The 22042-nt window shown below is 39.1% G+C and overlaps 1 protein-coding gene across 1 annotated transcript in view; it reads left to right on the top strand.

The window, feature by feature from the left end:
• The window catches only part of LOC140495821 (amine oxidase [flavin-containing]-like), a 72852-nt gene that overhangs the window by 15238 nt on the left and 35572 nt on the right, over window positions 1-22042 (top strand). Inside the window, exons 3-7 of the mRNA XM_072594969.1 lie at window positions 1191-1328; window positions 16694-16798; window positions 18306-18397; window positions 20156-20297; window positions 21145-21294. Of these exons, the coding sequence (XP_072451070.1) occupies window positions 1191-1328; window positions 16694-16798; window positions 18306-18397; window positions 20156-20297; window positions 21145-21294 (627 nt within the window). The remainder of the gene's footprint in view (window positions 1-1190; window positions 1329-16693; window positions 16799-18305; window positions 18398-20155; window positions 20298-21144; window positions 21295-22042) is intronic.

A 22042-nucleotide genomic window follows, 5' to 3' on the forward strand; every position in this document is an offset into this window, starting at 1 on the left:
AAAAGTAAAAGTTGTTCTTTTGGCACTGTGGTTCATGGGAGCATTCACAATAATTGCCACAAAAGGAGTACTGCAAATTCTGAACTTTTTTGCAGAACGTTGATGTGCATTAGAGGCGAGTGAGTAGTCAAACACCTATGAATACAGACATTACCTGTTTGACTGATAGTTCAACCTATTTGCCCAGTGTCATACAGACTGTAATTAAGCATTTCTTTGAAAGCTGTATTTGAAAGTTAAACATCATATTTACTTCTCCTAGTGATGCAATGGGACAGATGATGTGATTAACCACTCTTGAAATGTTGTTGAGCTTTGTACAACCGAACCTTACATGGAGTGTGCAGAGGTTTCATAATCACCAATATTTTTGCAATCCTAATTGTATACGTAAAAGCATTGTGAATAAAGCTTCATAACCATACTGCAGCAAAACTCACCTGTTATAAACATGTCCTTCAGACAGGGATAATTCAGTAAATTGGGAAAGAAATTCTGGCCACCCCTCTCACCTAAATTGAAGACTGTGTTCTCAAATGGCCAGAGTTGGTGGCCCTAATGTCTTTCCTCATTTGAAAAAGGAATTATTCATTCAATTGTTTGAAATCTCATCTCCATGGTATTAGGGCACCCCAACCATTCTATTCTGAATATGTTAGACTACCATAAGATTTCTGGGCTCCCTTACCTCTCTTTTTTTTCAATCATCTATCTCACTGCTTAACAAATTTACAAACATGCCTTTACAACAAATTCTCATTGTTTTCCTTTTCTCCCTTTCTTTAAGGCCTTCTTTTATTTGTCTCCTCAATATAAAGTACTTTGAAAATTTCTTGCTGGACTGTAACCTGGAGAAGAATGTATTTTATTATTGTTGCACCGCTTGATACAGCTTGTAAACCTGGTCTCTATGTTGTTGAACTGGAGGGGTTTTCTGCTCCCAATTGCTCTCAATAAATTCTTGCTCGAGCACATAAGTGCAAATATTGTGCAATGACAGAAATTGTCTTGCCTGCGATATCCACTCTGTAGTAAAGCTTGTCAACAAATATTACCAAGATTTGCACTCCATGAAGTGCAATTCCATATAGCAGAAGGACGCCAGAACCCAGACCAACAGGAGAGTAGACAAGAAATTAAGAAAAAAATGCCACAGAAAATAATGCCATTGATTTAATTATTTCTTATAGGGGCCGGAGTTCCAGTATGTTGACTTAGGAGGAGCATATGTTGGACCCACGCAAAATCGGATTTTGCATTTAGCAAAAGAGCTGGGTATAAATACATATAAAGTTAATGAGAAGGAACAACTGATTCACTTTGTGAAGGTAAAATGTTCTACTTCATATTAGTTGTTTTGAACCTTTCTGCTACTGATAGTATTACATACAAACGATAAGTGTAGCAAATTAATAACATTAGGTGTAGTATTAGATGCGGCAAGTTGGCGAAATTTACCATCTTTTCACATTGTGTTCGTCCACCAAAAGACAAAGGCAATAATCAAAGATACAGGTGACAGCACATCCAAGTTCTGGAGCACTTTCACCAAAAACTCTTGAAATCTATGTGAGAATTTGATGGCAGGATAAAATCATAAAACAATGAATTTCTCTCTCCATTTGTCTGTGTGTCCTGTGTGAAAGACTATATTTAACTCCACTAGTGAGTCAGAGAGTCATAGAGAGAGTGAGTGAATCAATGAGTAAGTGAGTGAGAGAGTGACTGTATCTCCCCACTGCAGTAGCACATTGGAGATCAAGCCCTGCTATTCCTGGCATCATCACAAAAGTTAAATATAGTCTCCTGCATGAATCACTCCAGACAGGACAAACAATATCAAAGTGGTCATAATAAGAAAATGTGAACAAAAGAACTCCACAAATGTTTACACTCTAGATCATCCCTCTTGGGAAAATACAGCAGTTGATTGGCCCACGTGGAGGATGGCACTGAAATTTGACTCAGCATTTTGATTATGATCTATGTTGAGAGTGTGGTACTGGAAAAGCACAGCAGGTCAAGCAGCATCCGAGGAGCAGGAGAATCGACGTGTTGGCCAAGACCCCTTCATCAGGAATGAGGCTTATGAGCCGAGGGGGTAGAGAGATAATTGGGAGGGGGATGGTGCTGGAGTAAGGTAGCTGAGAGTGTGATAGATGGTTGGAGGTAGGGGAAATGGTGATACGTTGGATAGGAGGATGGAGTGGATAGGTGGGAAGGAAGCTGGGCAGGTCATATGGGTGGTGCCGAGTTGGAAGGTTGGAACTGGAATAAGGTGGAGGGAGGGGAAATGAGGAAACTGTGAAGTCCATATTAACAACATGTAGTTGGAGGGTCCCAAGGTGGAGGATGAGGTGTTCTTTCTCCTGGCCTTGAATAGTTTGGGTGTGGCTATGGAGGAGGCCCAGAACCTGCATGGCCTCGGCAGAATGGGAAGGAGGGTTGAAGTGTTCGGCCACAAGACATTGGGGTTGGTTGGTGCAGGTGTCCTGGAAGTGGGTGTCCTGTCTCCCCAGTGTAGAGGAGACCGTATCGGGAGAAATGGATACAGTAAATAACATATGTGGATGTGCAGGTAAAACTCTCATAGATGTGGAAGTGCTTCAGAGAGGACGCCTACTTGGAGAATGCTTCAGTGCACATCCATTAGAGTTTTACCTGCACTTTCACATATGTTATTTACTGTATCCGTTGCTCCTCTACACTGGGGAGACAGGATGCCTACTTGCAGAGCGCTTCAGAGAATATCTCCGGAACACCCGTACCAACCAACCTCACTGCCCTGCGGCCGAACACTTCAACTTCTCTCCCACCCCACCAAGGACATGCAGGTCCTGGGCCTCCTCCATTGCCGAACCCTAACCATCCGACGACTGAAGGAAGAACGCCTCATCTTCCGCCTTGGGACCCTCCAACCACATGTCATCAATGTGGACTTTACTAGTTTCCTCATTTCCCCTCCCTCCACGTTATCCCAGATCCAACCTGCCAACTCAGCACCTACCTCATGGCCTGTCCATCTTCCTTCTCACCTATCTGCACCACCCTCCTCTCCGACCTATCACCATTACCCCCACCTCCTTCTACCTCCTTCTACCTATCACACTCTCAGCTACCTTCCCCCTGGCTCCACCCCCCCCCTCCCATTTATCTCTCTACCACCTCGGCTCCCAGCCTTATTCCTGATGAAGGGCTCCTGCCCAAAACGTCAATTCACCTTCTCCTCGGATGCTGCCTGACCTGCTGTACTTTTCCAACACCACACTCTCAACTCTGATCTCCAGCATCTGCAGTCCTCCCTTTCTCCTGATGATTATTGATGTCAGCACAAACATGTCTAGAAAAAGGACAGAGGTGGCATAACTGCAACAAAGACAGCATGAACTGCAAAAGTCTATCAAATGTTTCAGTCGTGAGAGGACCTCAGGAGACACATAGGTTAGACATAAACAAGCAATGAAGAGTTTGTCAAGAAGGTACATTACCTAAAGTCGATTGTAGACTTAAGATGTAGCATATTGTGGACATTGTCATGAAGTCCTTGCAGTATCATATAAATGCACCTACAGCTGCTTCAGAAGAATAATTTGTCATGTTGCTCAGGTTTAAGCCTTTCAATGTAATCTTACTCTGAGAGTATTGGTAATAGCCTGAGTTGTCTTCAATAATCTAGTAAGAAGTGTTACACTCCTAGATCATAAATGTAGACTGCCTTTAGTACCTTTCACTAAGTTAAATTCTTTGGGGTAAATTTCCTTACAGGATCTTTCAATGTTCTACCAGATGAGATGGACAGAAATCCCAGAGAAATAGTATAAATAGCCATTAAATATTGACATCTTAAGATATCTTTGTCCAATAGAACATGGATCGTGACTAAACCTACTAAATAAATTAAAATGGAAAGCATTAAGAAGCAGTAAAAGAGGGAGCATTCTTCCTGTTTCTGAGAACATTCCCCATCCCTCCTTGACATGTTAACTGCTTATTTCAGACTTGTTTTTAAGTGTGTATCTATAAGTTTCTATCATGTATTAGACAACAAATCTTTAGCTTTACAAAACTATATTTTATTACCTAACCATATGTTGATGTTGTGACATTAATTCTGAGTCAAAGTTAACACAATATATAATTCAAGCTAGGATCCCAGTCCTGATGATTTCACACCCTGCCCTCTTCAGTGCTAGACTTGAGAAAATGTACAAATCTTATTTTAAATACTAAAATGTTTCAGAATAAATAAAATGTTCATCTGTATGTTAAACCATGTTAATGGAACCATTGTTAAAGCAATAGTAATTAAACTGGTTACTAGCAATGTATGATCTTAAGTTGAATTTAAATTTTGTGTCTTAAGAAAGGGTTCATTTTCATTTTAGATTTGTGAGCCTAAGCTGTGTTGATAAAGTGCCTGCAGGATTGTTTTGATTAAATGTATTTTAATGAGGTTTTACAAACTTATCTGACTCACTATTCATTTCAGCTGTTGAAGTCAACGGTTTTGTGCAATATTCCCTCTAATTTTAGTTGTTCTTCCATGGACTTCTGAATTCTTGGTCCATGTGAACAGAGCAGAAGTCATATGGTGGAGGGTGATCAACGGTGCATGGAGTTTCTCAGTTGCTACATGAGCACCAACTGTGCAAATTCAGGGAGCATTGGTTCACTGCATGACTAAACAAAAGAGAGAAATTAAAGAAAAATGCTGTCCCATTGCCTAGTGACATAGTTGCAGATATACAAAGATGTTGATCCAGGAAGACTCTTCAATCAATGTGGCTGTATTGCAGCTGGAAACTGAGTTTAGAAAACTCATGCATTTGTTCTGATTTAAAATCTTTTGTTTGGAGTTTATTTTAGGTATTTTGGGAAGGGGCAATCTTTTCAAAGGAAGGAAAGGAAGCATCTTCCAGCAACCGCATAAATTCACCTTAAGGAAACTGGTTGCAGCTATCCCAGCTGAGAATATGCCAGGAGCTCTAGAGAAGAAAGTGGCGGCACTATCCTGATGGTTAAGCCTTTGTAAGGATATTATTGGGATAAAAGAAAGTGTGAAGTTGTATGTTTTTCAGATGTCTGTCATGAAATATTTCCAACATTTAATTTCATCTTGGGTGATATAGTTAATGGTTTTTCTTGTTTAATAAATGTTTATTCTCATTCTAAAGGTACGCTGGCAGCCTTTTATGATTGCATTTAATTACTTTCATAGTTTTAAAAAATGTTAGGATCAAACAAGACAGATTTCAGTTTGGAGTCTGACTTGTCCAGTATCAACATCTGTTCAGATCATTATAATCTCAAAAGGGAAATGTTGTATTCTGCCTATGACTACTTTTATTTTTGCATTTTCACTTTAGAAAAAAAGAACCTTGTGTTTTCTTTCTTTTTTAAGGTAAATGCCAATGTATTTCTCCCCTTGCTTTCCAAAGAGAAGTTGCCCTTTCAGGTCTTGTTTCTTGTTTTGTTGTCATGGATGCACTATAAAAGTAAAAGCCCTACAGCTAGGCTGTCATCTTTAATACATCAGTTTAGATGTGCTGATATCCAGCAATAATTCTTAAAAAGTTACTCATTGCAAGACTGAGAGGCAATTTGTCATTGTACTTAGAGGATTATCTTCTTGCGTAAAACCAGCCCAAACATGCACCTGTTATATGTTGGAGTTTATATCAGGGTACACGAGATGACCATTTAACACCAACTAAATTTGCACATGTAATTTGATAATGTATTGAAGTCATAGGAAAATATGCATGGAATGAATGAGAAGTCATTAACTTCTGCAGATATCCACTCCATTACTCATTTCTTATGTGCATTGCATGTTATTATGTGACGTTATGGAAACTGATGCTTTGTACCTGGCCTGTCATGGACATCTGTTGTACTGTGTTATATTGCAGAATTCTGATGTACAGTGGGATTCTGGCAGGTGAGTCTCAAAGTTAGTATGCAGGTACAGAAAGTGATTGGAAAGAGAAATGGAATGTTGTTGTTTATTGCACGGGAGTGGAGTATGAAAATAGAAATATTGTGTTACATATCATTAGTGAAATCACATCTAGAGTTCTGTACATGGTTTTGATCTCCTTACTTAAGGAAAGATTTACTGTAAATGCATTGTGAACAGTTCAGAGAATGTTTATTTGACTGAGACCTGGGGACTACGTTATTGGAAAACTTAGTAAAGTTGGGTTTGTATCCTTCAGAGTTTAGAAGAATAAGAGGTGATCTTATTGAGAAATGGATAGAGTGGATGCTTCAAGAACGTTACTCCTTGTGGAATAGACTGGAACTAAGGGACACAATTTTAAAATAAGAGGACTTATTTTATGGTAGAGATGTGGTGAAACATTTTCTCTCAGAGGGTTTGAATCTTTGAAACACTGTTGACCAGGAATTGGTGAGGGCAAATAAACTAGTTTTCTTCGGGTTTTAAGTACTTTAGCCACAAAGAGAAAGACACTACCTTCCTACCCAGCCTCCAAAGGCTTTTGGCTATCTTGTTCACACCCACAACCGTTCTGCTGCCTGGGAGCCAATCACATTGTTTATGGCAGGCAGAATGTCTTTGACATCTCCTGCTCCTCGGATGCTGCCTGGCCTGCTGCACTTTTCCAGCACCACACTTTTCAACAAATATGTAGGTTAACATACAGGTTCAGTTGGCCGTTAGGGCGACAAATACAATTTTAGCATTCATTTCAAGAGGGCTAGAATACCAGAGGAGGGATGTACTGTTGGGGCTGTACAAGGCTTCCATCACAACACATTTGAAATATTAGGCCCTATGTCTCAGGAACGATGTGCTGGCCTTGGAGGGGGTTGAGAAGAGCTTTACAAGAATGATCCCAGGGATGAAGAATTTGTCATATGAGGAGTGGCTGAGGGTCTTTACTTGATGGAGTTTAGAATAATGAGGGGGGATCTCGTTGAACCTTACAGAATACTGAGAGTCTTGAATACAGTGGATGTGGAGAAAATGCTTCCACTAGTAGAAGACACTTAGGACTCAAGGGAACAGCTTCAAAGTAAAGGCATGACCCTTTGGAACTGAGATGAGGAGGAATTTCCTCAGTCAGAGAGTAGGACTCTCTGCTGCAGAATGCTGTGGAGACAAATCTGTCTTTAAGTCAGAGATAGATAGGCCTAATTAGAGCAGGGATCAAGCTTTATGGGCAGAAAGACAGGAGAATGGCATTGTGAAACATATCAACTGTGATTGAATGGTGTAGCAGTCTTGATGGGCTGAATTGCCTAATCTACATTCCTCCTATGGTCTCATTTGATTTGATTTATTACTGTCACATGTACTGAAATACTTTGAGAAGTATTGTTTTGTGTGCTATACAGACAAATCATACCTTACGTAAGTATACCAGGGTAATAGAACAAAATGTAGAATATAGTGTTACAGCAAACAAGAAGGTGCAGAGAAACATCAATTCTAAATTTTGAGAGGTCCATTCATCAATCTGATAACAACAGGTAAGAAGCTGTTCTTAAATCTGTTGTTACATGTTTTCAAACTTTTGCATCCTCTGTCTAATGGAAGAGGGTGGAAGAGAATGTAACTGGGGTGGGAAAGGTCTTTGATTGTGTTGGCTGCTTTCTCAAAGCAGTGAGAAGTGTAGATGGAGCCAATGGAAGGAAAGCTGGTATTTGAGATGGACTGGGCTGCATTCACAACTCTCTGTAATGTCTTGCAGTCCTGGGCAGTCGCCATACCAAGCTGTAATACATCTGAATAGGATGCTTTCTGTGGCGCATCAATAAAAATTGGTAAGAATCCATGTGGACATGTTGAATTTCTTTGGCCTTCTGAGAAAATAGAGGTATTCGTGTGCTTTCTTGATTGTAGCTTCGACGTGGATGGACCGGGATAGATCATTGGCGATATTTACTCCTAGGAACTTGAAGCTCTTGACCACCTCAGCACCATTGATACTGACAGGGACGTGGCCTCCACTCCACTTCCTGAAGTCCTTTGTTTTGCTGATATTGAGGGAGAGATTATTGTCTTTATGCCACACCACTAAGCTCTCTACCTCTTTCCCGTACTGTGTCTTGTCATTGTCTGAAAGCCAAGCCACTACTTGTGGTGTCATCAGCAAATTTAAAAATGGAGTTAGAACTGAACTTGACCACACAATCATGAGTGTATAAGGAGTATAGTAAGGGGCTGAGAACCCCCCGTCTTGTAAGGCACCAGTGTTGAGGATTATGGTCTTATGGTATCTGTCATCTGCAGTAAACTGCCTCCAATGCTTGAACAAGCAACAGTATAAGCAGCATTTAATAAAACCATTGGTAGCTTATTCCCCTTTCAGAATTATGAGTTTTGAAAGCAGTCCTTTTCTCTTTTCAGTCTCCAGTCAAAACTACAGAAAAAAATTAAAGGATACCATCTTTACAATCAACAATGTTCTTATTGGGTGGCACAGCAGGCTTGAGGGGCCAATGGCTACTCTTGCTCATAATTCATTAGTTCATATATTCTATTTTAAAAGTATGGAGTATTGGATTTTAAAAATGTGGCTCCATTGATTAAAGACTGACCAACTTTTCATAGTTATGCAATCAGTTGTGGGAGAATTGATTGAACCCTAAAGTATTTGAGACCATTCATGAAGAATGAATCAGTTTTATAGTTATGTAGTTTGTTCTATGAATGGTATTACATACCACAATCCTGTTGTACATGTATCTATTGTCAATGTTTTGTACAGTATTATAAGGGATTGATCCATATATCAGTATTTGTGTTGGGGATACATATTTGTGTTTATGGACCATGTGAAAAACTGAAAGATATTGAATTGTTTGGACACTACTTGAATTTAAAAGTGTTTTTTGCCAATAGTTTGAAGGGACCCAAGTTCTATCTTAGTAATGCGTTCAATAGTTTAATGTGGGCTATGATCTACCTGCTGCTGACAGAAAGTCGAACAACTTTGGAACACAACCCAACAAAGCTTTGAGGGAGATAAGAAGTGGAGTTTGTTTCCCTTATTTGATGGAAAACCTGTCTTTGGAAGACACTATGGGTCCACTGTGCTAATGATTGCAGAGCAACTCTTTCTGGATTTAATTTCTGTTCCACAAACCTGGAGGATTAGAAGGAAAATAGCTTGAAAGCAGTAGTAAGAGTGCAAGTCTCACTCTCCTCCCCCCAGTCCCCTCAAACTGCACCCCCTACCTCTCAACTGAAGAACTTGAAAATTGATAAAGCTTTCGCATCTCAGTATTTTGACTATCTTGTACACCCTGAGAAGCTGATCTGTGGCCATTATCCAGACACTTGGACCCAATTTCAATGCAATCTAAACCAAAGCACTGTTTAGAAGATTCTCTGTCACTAAGTCATTTTATCAACAAGAAATGAAGTGGACTATGAGAATTCATCAAATTCTATCTTTTGCTTGTCAGACCATTGGTCAATAAGGGTATTTTTCTTTTGTCATTTTAAAAATATCATCTGTACAAAGTCTTCGTTATCTTTTGTATTTTGTTTTATGGAATTAAAAGGGGATCTAGTTCTAATTTGGGGTTATAGCTTAGACATTAATCAGTTTTGCCACTTGTATTTAGGGATGAGCTTCATTGTACGTTGGGAATACATTTCGATATTTAGAAACAAACTAAAAAGAAACTGGAAAGTTGTGATATGTACAGTATTTTGTAGAATGAAGAGGGTTTCTTCCCATATAATTTCTTGAAAATGAAACCAATGCTTTAATATGTTAGCGATTTTTGAGAAGATTTGTAGCTCAGGTTGATAATAAGCATGTAAGTTAGCTCGCTGTGCTGGAAGGTTTGTTTTCAGATGTTTTGTCACCATACTAGGTAACATCATCAGTGAGAGTCTCTGGTGAAGTGCTGGTGACATGTCTTGCCTCTCTATTTATACATCTTGGTTTCATCAACGGGAAATCCAACAGACACAAGAGGTCATCACATTTCAGTTTTAGCCTCCTGACACTTGACCCTTTTGCTATTTTGCCCTTTTAAAGAAAAATACATAATTTCTGCAGAAACTCACCTTTTGTGTTGTGTGAGTATATTTGTATTTGGGATTAAGGGGATATATTTTAATGTTGGATCACAGTTTTGGTGTTAAGTAGGGTTTGTAAGTAGGGAATAAGTATTGTTCATAGTAAGTGGATTGTTTTGTGATCTTTAAAGAAGAGTGGTGGGCATTTCTCTTATTCTGGATGGTAGTACAAAAGGGAAGTTATTGGATATTTTTGTAATTGAATCAGTAAGCTAATGGTACAACTGGTGGAGTAGTGGGGCTTGACTATCATTTCATTCCTCCCATCACAGTGATAGTATTTATTCTGAGTTGATTATGTTGAGCTCATTAAAAAAGCATGGTCTAAGTCTTTTGTATTTTGGGATAATAATACCAAAGAGAGAAAAATAATTAACCATTTTGGTGATTAGGTACAAGGCATTAATACCAATGGTGTGCCTCATGGAGAATTGGGACTTGATTATTTGTGTACTCTTCCCATCAGAATTGCACTTATTCCCACCCTGACTGGAGTAAATATGTATCACAAGTTTCAACAGCAACGTAATTGTAATTGGCTGTTTTCACATATGTTTTTTGCATTCAGTTTTTAATACCAGAGACAAAATGGTTGGTTACTTCTTGCCTGTTTCCTAGCTTATAGCACTGTTTTTAAACTAACTGAAGTCTACAATAACCTATGAGTGACCATCTGAACTCTACAAAAAGTGTATCGCTGTGTGGCTGACTGATAAGTCCAACAATAGTGAGAACCCGTCATTGTATGATTGAGTAATTGAACCAAACGGTATTGAGACTCCATTGTATTGCTGACTGAAGAGTTCTATATGATTTACTACATCTGGAATAGTGTGGCCCTGTTAGTGTGCAGCTGTTTGATGACCCATGATAATGTGGCATCAATGAAAATATTTTTATATGTTTCCTGTGTCTGAACATGAATAAAAAACCTCGAACAGAGAAATGAAACTAGTCTAAGTGACATGATAGCCCCTTTCTGATGATGAATCAGGGAGTAAACCAGAGACAGTGGCTAAATTAGGATTTGGAGTTATAGCAGTAAACACAGGGATTGTTCTCCCATATGAGTTACGGTTTCCCTGCTATGTACTTATGGAGTCCTGTTTCCAGGCAAGACAGCGTTGGCAAGGAGCCTGCAACTTCCTGCTTACTGGATCCATTGATAAGATGCTGATGCCATGTCACATATGGTGACATTTCTGATGATAACATTGTTGAAATTTCTGATAGATTAGCGTCTGTATCCTGTTGCCTTTGGAACAGGCTGTTGTTCCTGTTTGAGCAAGTACCAGCCGCTACATACATTTGTTTGACCCATGTTCCAATGGTATCAAGGATTAATTTCACAAATAATAAATGCTCTCCTTGCATTTTCTTAACTTTTTAGAATTTACAAATTAACATAACAGAAAAGAAATGTTCACAGGCAGAATTTCCTATTTTTAGTTGAAGTGCTTTGCTGAGTGACATGGGTACTACCTGGTCCGTCAAGGCTGAGAGTGATATTTCTCAGGCGATCTTCACCTCATCCATTAGGATATTGAACTTTTGGTCTTCTTTTCTGGGAAATCATGCAACTGAGAGGCAGGATTGCTAGTCCCTGCCAGGAACCCCTACTACCCCCTCCCAACTTTGCAGTGTCCGTATCTCAGGTGCTGTATTTACAGCTCTGCTACATGCCTCTTCCCATGTTGCAAATTAGGAATGGCCCCTTACACTGTGGGGCTTGTGCTATCATTGAGACATGACTCAGAAGAAAGGAAAGCTCATCCCCTGCTTCAAAGAAAGAGGCCTGGAGGCCTCACTGTCAGGCTGGTGCAGAGGAGGGCATTTCATTTTCCTGCAGACTGCCACATCTCCAGAATCAGTTTGGACACAATTCGCAGTCTGGGTGAAGTGGACGCTCATAGTGCATGAAGAAACTCGATGCTCAGTCCTGGTAAATGGCACCTCACTCTAATTCTGCCACTGCACCCTTCTCTCAACAAGTCTCATTAACTACAACTCTTCCACATCATGTCCACTCAACAGCTCCTACCCACCATATCCTCCCTTCCTGCCAGCTACACTTCCAACATGGTAACTGGAGTCAACATGCCACTTCTCCAGGTGATCTGCAGGACTAACCAAGGCCCAATCCTTGGATTGGGACACAGATCCCCAGACTTTAGTTGGACCAAGTTCTTGACTGACTGTAGTGACAACTCTAACTGACTGGAGTCCACCTCTTATCCCCACTGAAGTTTTCTCCCCTTTCCATTTCATACATGGCCATTTGATTGAAGTACATGCATATGTTTACCATTTAACCTACTGGCAAATGCCGTAGCTGTGAACTTGACACAGCACAGTCCCACACAGCAACATGTCCACCTTTTTGACTATTCAGTGCTCACCACTGTGACAGATAGCCTGACTCTTCCTCCGTGAAGAAAAGTAGTGCAGGACACAGAGACTAATAGCCTGTAAATGACCTGTACACTAACGCAATGTGATGAAAGATCAAGGAGGATGGTCACCATAGAAGATGTGGTGACATTATTGTGAAGAAATAGTTTCATGATGGCCAAGACAAGTATTTGGTGAGTTGCAGCTGCCAGGTACCCACTCTGATTAACGTATTGGGAATTTGCTGTTTCCCAGGGAAGGAACAGAGAATTGGAATTGGTGTAGAAATAGATTGATTAAACACTCAATGATAGTATTTAAGTTGTCATCATTAAGGAAGCCTGAAACTTTCCCTTTCCCAGTTTACCTTCACCTTTAAACAACATTCTAACATTTACCTCATGGGCGGCACGGTGGCACAGTGGTTAGCACTGCTGCCTCACAGCGCCTGAGACCCGGGTTCAATTCCCGCCTCAGGCGACTGACTGTGTGGAGTTTGCATGTTCTCCCCGTGTCTGCGTGGGTTTCCTCCGGGTGCTCCGGTTTCCTCCCACAGTCCAAAGATGTGCAGGCCAGGTGAATTGGCCATGCTAAATTGCCCATAGTGTTAGGTAAGGGGTAAATGTAGATGTAGGGGTATGGGTGGGTTACGCTTCGGCGGGGCGGTGTGGACTTGTTGGGCCGAAGGGCCTGTTTCCACATTGTAAGTAATCTAATCTAATCTAATCTAAAAATGTTGGGGACCATTCAATCTGATTCCAGATACAGCCTCCAGCCACCAATCCCACCTCACCTGGCTCCTCCTGGGAAATAGGCCAGAGTCCTCCTTCAATTACTTTGATGAGGTTCAAAATTTTCAGAAGTGTTAGAGCCCTCACTGTCTTTCCATTATTTTTATTATATTCTTTTATTGATTTTGGTTTGAGCGAAACATGACTTTTGTACTGAAGAAAATAGCTTGTGACCAAACAAGGTTTTGCTTATTCGTGAGGCCAGACTTGGAAGTTAATTGCAGGTCAGTACCTGATCAAATGGCTCTGCAGATGCTTTGTCACTGGAGAAGAGCATTAAGTTTAAACAGACAGCAAAAGTTGGCTATTAAAGAGGTCAGAAGCTAGGAATTGGTCCTGGCAAATCTGGAAAATAACTTATGCTCAAGTAGATGCCAGTTGTTGAAGGGTAACTTGAGACCTTGTGAAGGAGATGGTCAGTCTGTCAGGGAGAGGTCAGAGCTTGAATTGGATTTTGGACTGTGTTTGCAGTGAGAAAGAATCTGGCTGTTAATGCTACAGCATGACGATTTGAAAGCTCCCTTCCCAGCCTCACTTATCAGCTCATGGAATTTCAGAGATTGGAAAACAGAGTTATAAATATTATTACCTTTTATCTAAGTGAACTGTAAAAGTGACCCCAAGAGTCACCTTCAGAAAATCAACCAAAAAAGCTTCATCTATGCTTATGGAACAACAACTCAAGAAAATGATTTAAGCAATCTGGCCACTTTTATTTTATTTTATTATTCCCTTAACTGTGTTTGTTTGCTTATCTGTCTTTTGTGTGAATGGTGCTGAAAACATACGTTTTTTGGGTTTATAACAGAGACCAAATAGATTACTTAGTAATTTAATTTTTGCTCTGTTAAATTTCCTGTATTAAATTGTTAAGTCCTTTGTTTAAAATACAAATTGGTGTCTGGAATTGATTATTTGCAGAGCCTGGGATTGTTTATTTACAAGTTAGGAACTATTGAGAATTTTTCAGGATCTTGAAGGTTTTAATTTAACTGTATTACAAATGCAGAGGTAGAGAGGTTGATTTAGTTCAGCTATCTGTCTCTATGTCAGAACAGGGGGCTGAAGGATTCCAGTTTACTTTGGTTCTCATTTGCACTGATCTTGCTCATCTTTAAAATCACCATAATCATCAAGAAATTAAACCATAATCACAACTGTGTACATGCTCCCATACTTTTACATCACTTTGAATACTATGATTCATTCCTCATGACTAGATCCAATAAGGAATATTTTCTTGTGGGGTTGTTTACATTTTGGGTTAAAACGAGTCTGAGACACACTTATGGACATCTATTCCCCCATCGCCTTTACCTACCTCTTTTTAAATGCTAACTAATTAATATCAGAGTGATTGAAATCCTCCATAATTATTTTTCTTGTTTTATTAAATTCCTTAAATTTCCTGCATACTTCCTCCTCAATGTCTCACAGGTTGTCTGTCGACCACACCTATAAAAGTTATTAACCTTTTATTACAATTCACTTGCATGCTTATGGGTTATAATTTTGACTTGCTGAAAGTTATGTCCCTTTTTTGACTGCTGTTATGATATGCTTAAGTATGGATACTCCATCTCCAATTTTTACCTTCCTATCTTTTAAAAATATTTTATGACACACAATGTTTAATTCCCAGCTGTAATGTATCTGCAGTCGTGTCTCAGTGATCAATATCTCCTTCCTGTCAACGTCATTGCCTCCAGCTCCCTGTTTCGTTATGAACACTGTATACTGTTGTACATATGATTTAATTTATTATGATAAGATTTCTATTATGTTTTGTCTAACCATATTTCTAAAATGATGTTCTATAACTATTTATTTCTATGCTATTACTGTTCTCCCTTATTTAAGATGAAACTCTTTCCTATGTTCATCTTTCGCGTTTTCATTTAAGCACTTACTTTTCCAGTAGACTCCCCCCGCATCTTGTCTTGCTAGCTTAAAGCATTTATCACTTTCCTTTTTACAAGTGTACAGGCTCCATCCCATTAATACAAATTATTTTTGTCCCAGAGCTGATTTCAATGGTTTTTGTAAATGTTTTCCTACCCCAGTCCTTTAGACATTTATTAATTCTCCTCATCTGTCTGCTCCTATGTTAAATTCCGTGTGACTTGTGGAAGAATCCAGGGAATAAACTCTTGAGGTTCTGTCTTTTAATATAAAATCTAAATTCTCTTTCAGAAGGACCTCCTCCCTATTCCTGCTCATAACATTAGTCCCAACTCTTCCCTTTCCAAGGTCCTCTCCAATTGCTGTAACATATTTCAGGACAACAGTAAGTAGGCAGCATGCCCTTTGAGATTCTCATTCTTGGCTGCTGAGACTACTGTCTTTTCTTCTGCTATCATCCCCCTGTTGCTACTAAATTTATATTCTATTCCCTGCCTTGGACTGTCTTCTCAGCCACTGTGCATTGTAGCTTGCTCCCTGTAGCCCTTCTCCTTGCTCTCACAAATAGTGACTACATTGTATCTAGTGTATCTAGTAGAAGAACCTCCTACTCAATTTTTCCTAAACCTCTGATCCCTGTAACTCTCTATCAGCATCACTGACCCTTTCCTGAACCTGTGTTTTCATCTGTTGTATGACTGGAAAAAAGCTCTTCAGAAATTTCTCCCCCTCCCTTATGTGTTGGTGACTTTCTAACTTGCTTTCCAGCTCATGACTCTGAACTGGAGAGATTCAATGTGAAGCTATCTCCCACATTCTGCTGTCCAGACACACAACCTGCTCTGTCATAACTTAGACTAGCCTTAATAAATCAAAGTCTTTATTTGATTATTATATTATGTATTAATTGATGTAGTTTAACTAGTTAGGTTATAAATTTATGCCTTTAGAAGTGCTCAAGTTCCACTTTGACAGCATGTGGGTAGATGAATCAGAAACAGTTTAAAGCTAATATGAACAGGTTGCTAAAAGATCCTGTGTTACTGAGTGATGGGTATTCAGTTCAGTAGTGAGGTTTTCCAAGTAACAGGTACTTATTCAATGTTGTATTCTGCCTCCCTATGCAGAAGATGCCTGTTTGATGCAATATTATGCAACTTGAGTAACAATTATATATTCAATGCTGTGTTGAGAATCTCTGATTAATGAATATATTCTGTATAGTACTGCATGTCCATGTGTAACTGTACATAGCCAGCTCAGTAACACTTACTTAATGAAGATACATAGTGCTGCTATATATGATGGTTGGATACTTTAATGTTTCTTTGAGTAACAACTACCTTTCCAACACAGTAGCATATAACTTTAGTATAATGGGATGTAACTGAGCACAGTACTGTATTTCACTAACATGCACACATCCAGTGCAGTACTGTGGATGTCTGAATATTAGATACACGCACACTCAAGATGTCTCTGAGTACTTATACTGATCTAGCACATTGAATTAAGTTTTTATTGCATTTACTGTCATCTTTTGCAGGGGAAATCTTACCCATTTAAAGGGCCATTTCCTCCTGTGTGGAACCCTATTGCTTACTTGGATTACAACAACCTCTGGAGAACATTGGATGAAATGGGAAAGAAGGTAACAAATTTGCTTCTTTCCCAAAGTAAGTGAAGTTAAGGCACCATAGTTCCATCTCATTAGGGAGAGACAATTGCGATGGTTTAACCTGAGAGTCACCCCTCCTTGGGGAGGGGAGAAGTTGAGAAGGAGGGACTTTTGTGATGACCTTATCTGGTGTAGGAGTTGAAACTACACTGTTGGTATAACGCTATGTCACAAACCAGTCATTCAACCAATTGAATTAACTGACACCCAAATTATTCTGTGTTGGAAAGATTCAATGTCTTTTTTACTGCCTGTGGTGTTGTGATTCTTGCTCTTTTGTAGATATGCATTCAGTGAGATGTGAAAATGCATTCTATAAGCTGTGCGGATCATCAACCTGCTGGATTCACTAAGACCCTCCTGGGAGCTGCTTGAAATCTTTCTGGTTGATACAAATCTGGGGTTTACATCTGGTGGACACAATGGCATAATGATGTAACCACCAACTCTGAAAACCTCAGGGTATCTGGCAATTTAGAAACATTTGATGGTCCAGAGCCATGTGTTTGAACAGTATTTTATTATCAGACTGTGTGGATTCTGGGCAATGGAGATATTGTCGCCTTGTGTTATGGAGGAATGCATAGCAAATTTGCTGAATTGATAGAAGTTAGATCAGAAATTCTGCTAAGGTTTTCTGGAATGAGCATATGGCAAAAAGGCTGATAGTGGTAGCCCTGTTCTGTGCTGCAGTGAGAGGTGGCTGTACTGTGATTGAAATCCAACCTCTTGTACCACATTTCAAAGACTTTAAAAAGCATGAATTGAAATATTGATCCTAGGATGATCAGGCTTTTTCCTAGTGCTACCTGCTTCATCTATTTTGTATCACAATCTCCTACTAATCTTCCTCTTCAACATTTAGTTTCACTTAAATTGTGATTTCCATTTGGAAACCTCTTCTGCAATCATCAGATCATCACTCAGTGACTGCATTGAAATTAAATAACTCCCAAGAGTAATGGAAATTTGCTGAGTATAGAGTGAATAAAATTCCCCAAAACCTGCTGTGGGTCCCAAGATATGGCCATAACCAGGTTTGAACAATATCTTTCCAATCAGTTACAATTGTTGTGACAAAATGGTGCTTCCAAATGATGTTTTTATAAACACTTGCATGCATCCTCAGGGTAAATAGATATTTAAAGGTTATACAATTTTGTCCTAGCTCTGTCAGTTGCTTGTGGCTGCTACTGAGAAGACAGGGACTTCATCAATCCGTCTGAAACTGCGCAGAGTTTAAGCCAATGCCAACCGAATCTCAACCCTGCCAGAAATCTCTGGCCTTACAAAAGGTTAATTTCTAACTTTTGATTTCACACAAACCTATAGTTTTGAGGCCAGTTGGCAGAGGTAGAGGTCTTTGTTCATCTCTCTGCTGGGTTGGGTCGTTAAGCAAATCTCAGAAGTGAAAAGACAGTGTCTGAACTAAGCCCCATAAGGTCTGCTTTTAGAATGATCATTAATTTAATACTGTTAGATTCCTGCAGATGCACCATGGAGTGCTGAACGTGCAATGGAGTTGGATAACATGACCATGAAAGAGTTAATTGATAAACTTTGCTGGACAAGGTAAGTAACACTTGATTCCTAAGCTGCTAACAGATGTGACAATATCTTGATTTTTCCAGTTTATATGTAGATTAAAGTCACCCATTCTTACTATTGTCCCTTTATCACAATCACCTAATATTTGTTGATGTGTACACTCTCCTGCACTGTAGTTACTGTTAAGGAGCTTGTAGATCACTCCCAATTGTAGCTTCGTTCCCCCACTATTCCTCATCTCTAGCCAATCCAAACCTACAACCTGTTCAACTGAACTAAGGTAATCTCTAACTATTATTTGAATGCTAATCATAATTAACAATACTACCTCTTCTCATTGACATAGTATCCCTTTCTTCTTAAATGTCATATATCTTCCATATTCAGGACTCAATCTTTATCATCCTGTAGCCACGTCTCCATAAGATCAATTTATATTTATTTGCCTCAATTGTACATCATCAATTTGTTTACTTTGTTAGGAATTCTATCTGCATTCAGACACAGAGCCTTTAGTTTTGTTATGTTTTTAATCTATGCAACATCGAGTCTTGGTTGTTTGTGTATTCCCCTAGTGATAAACTCATTGTTGCTTTCCCAACTTGTATGGCACGATGCCACAGTTAATTTGTACATCTATCCTGTCGACCGTACTCTTATCCAAACTGACTAAGAATTTCTCAAATCTATTGGACAGTTGCAGAGGCTGACACTCCTGTACTCCTACCCTCTTGGTTCACCTAACTGCAGCACTCATTGCCACATCCTCCTTTGCCTGACCACTGACCAAATCAGGAGATTTCTACAAAGAATCCAGATAGCTTTCCACATACCTGACCTATCACTGTGTCTGCAGTTCAGCATCCAGCTCATAAACTCTTAAACCAAAGCTACTCCTCATTCAAAAAGTTAACTGCAGGCATGTTTGCCCTGGATTACCATCACCGAGAGGTTCCTACTTGCTGCACTCTTGACATACCATCTGTTTTGTCTTTCTAAATGAACTCTAAACAATTATTTCATTATGTATTTAACTGAATTAACGTTGTTTTTCATATAATGTATTAATGTTATGATAAATTTGATTCTATGTTAAACCTTAATAATAGAGAAAAAGTACCACATTCTAGAGACTCACCAAACAATTAGTTCATTTGTTGTAAGGCAAGAACCAATTTAAACCATCTGTAATACATCGAGTTCAGTCTAACTGTTTGTCTCAGAGTCCTTCCTTTACTTGTTCCTCAAGGTGGAGCTGTTCCTGTTTTGGGGTCATCACCTCATCAGCTTGCCTTTTCACCCAGGAACCAATCTTGAGTTACTTCTTCAAAACTATTTTGAAAAATTATTGCCAGATTAGGTATCCCAATCCAGTCTCAAGAAGGGCAAAAGACATCAGTCCACATTCCTTTAAAACATAAGCTGAATTAGAATTGAAACTTGAGATGTAGATCTACCTACAGCACATGGACTGCAGCAGCTCACCACCAGCTTCTCAGAGGCAACTGGGGATGGGCAATAAATGATGGTTCGGCATTGCCCACATCCGTCCCATGAGTGAATTAAAATAAAAACCTAAAATGTCAGGACTCTCGGTTTGGAGTTGTAATAACGGGTGAAACTGTAGCAAGGAAATAAGAGAGGGAATGTCTTTTCCTTAATTCCCTTTTTTTTATTTCTACCAATCCTTTGGTGCTGTTTAATATGGCATCAAGCTAATAGTAAAGTGCAGTGAAGGTTTATTGTATAAACAGGAGTCTTATTCTATATGTTTAACTGCAGGGTGGCGAGAGAATTTGCAACACTCTTTGTCAATGTGAATGTAACTTCAGACCCTCATGAAGTCTCTGCTCTTTGGTTTCTGTGGTATGTGAGACAGTGCGGAGGGACAAGGCGGATATTTTCTACCACAAATGGAGGCCAGGTTAGAGACCCTGATATTTAGCCTTTAGTGTTTAGACTGTCATTTAAAACAATTAAAAGTGTCGAAAAAAAAATGGTCAGATGCATTCAAAAATTTTATACTGCAGTGGTAATTATGGTGTTTGATCACCATTTTTAAAACTGAATTGTAATAAGCGTTTAGCTTAAAATTATAAGTTTCTTCCATTGTTCCATTGTTCCATTCTTCCATTGTCAAGTTGAAATGGATTCACTTGACAACTGCATTTTGCTTTAGCAGTTAAGTTTACATACCTGATTTAAGGTGCTCTTTCAGCATCATTGCAAAGTATATTCACTTTACACTGACACTAGCCTTCTGGTATGTGAAATCACCCTACATTATCAATCCAAATCAATGTGAAACATTAGTTTTGTAATTGCTATTGATGATACCTTCATAGAAATAATTAAAACAAACCTCTATGGTTTAAGATAAATTAATTCACATCTCCCTTAAATAGCGGTCAGAGGAATGTTGTACAAACAGAATAAGGGTTTGATTACCAGTACCACCAAAAGTAGTTTCTAGACTATTGATTCTTCATGAAGTTAGAGAGTAAAAACAAAATAACATAAAAAGAACAATCTAAAATTAAATTCTGGATCCTTTTGTCAAGAAGGTCAGGAAACTGTTTTCGAATTGTCACTTAAAGAAGAGCTGTAGATCTTGTCAGTGTGCAGTAGTTTAAAGTAGATAAGTCAGCGTCTCCGCCCTGCTGGGTCTTACAATGTCTTAACCTGTTTTGTTTATATTTTGTGCTACTCCTTTAACTTTGAATTTACTTTGAAGGTGAAGCATCTTGAGCTCAATCTTTCCTTTTTTTCAGGAAAGGAAATTTATTGGTGGTTCGGGACAAATCAGTGAGCGCTTAGCTGAGCGAATGAAGGATCGTGTGAAGCTGAACAGACCAGTAGTGAGAGTGGAACAAACTAAGGGAACTATCCGTGTGGTGACATTACATGGAGAGGAATATGAGGTGTGTGAACATATGACTACATGTCAGTGCTATACTCTGTAATGTCACTTGTGGCCATCAAGCCCAACATTCTTTGTTCATGTTGCAAACAATACTAATGCTACACTCAAATTGCTTGCTTTAATTGTTTTATCAAAGTCAGAATTTGTCCATCAGTATTCTTTTAATACAGAATATTCACTTAAATAGTGACATCCCATTTTTCAACTGAGCCCTTAAGCTATTACTGCTTCCAGTAGTTAAGGAAGATGTGCCAATCCCTTGGCAGAACCCAGAAAAGAACAGGAAGCTTTACCAGTTTCTTGACCAAACGTTTCCTTCAAATCATACTGACAAATAAAGTTAATTGGTTATTGATGGCAGTACTTTGTCGGGTCTTGTTCCTGTTGTGTTATGTCTCACAGCTAGTATGCAGTTTATCTTTAAGAAACATGCTCACGATATCATCATGGGTGAAAGGAAGGCACATAGCCAAGGTAAAGAATGGATCACTGGGATTGCCCCAAGATCTCTTCCTCACATCAGAAAGGGAAGTACTGAGGGTGGAGGTGAAAATCAAAGGCTGAAGTGTTGTCCATATTACAAAGTGAGACAAATTTGTTCAGAATGCTGGAAGTTGCAAGGGAAACCTGGGGATTGTTCAAGTTGCCAAGAATGAGTCCAAAAAGGGAACTCAAAATAAAAATGCTATTGATCGAATTGTAGCTATAAATACAAAAAAAGTGACCAGAGGAAAACACTGCTGATT

Source organism: Chiloscyllium punctatum, chromosome 25 (assembly GCF_047496795.1).
Source record: "Chiloscyllium punctatum isolate Juve2018m chromosome 25, sChiPun1.3, whole genome shotgun sequence".
Lineage (NCBI taxonomy): Eukaryota > Metazoa > Chordata > Chondrichthyes > Orectolobiformes > Hemiscylliidae > Chiloscyllium > Chiloscyllium punctatum.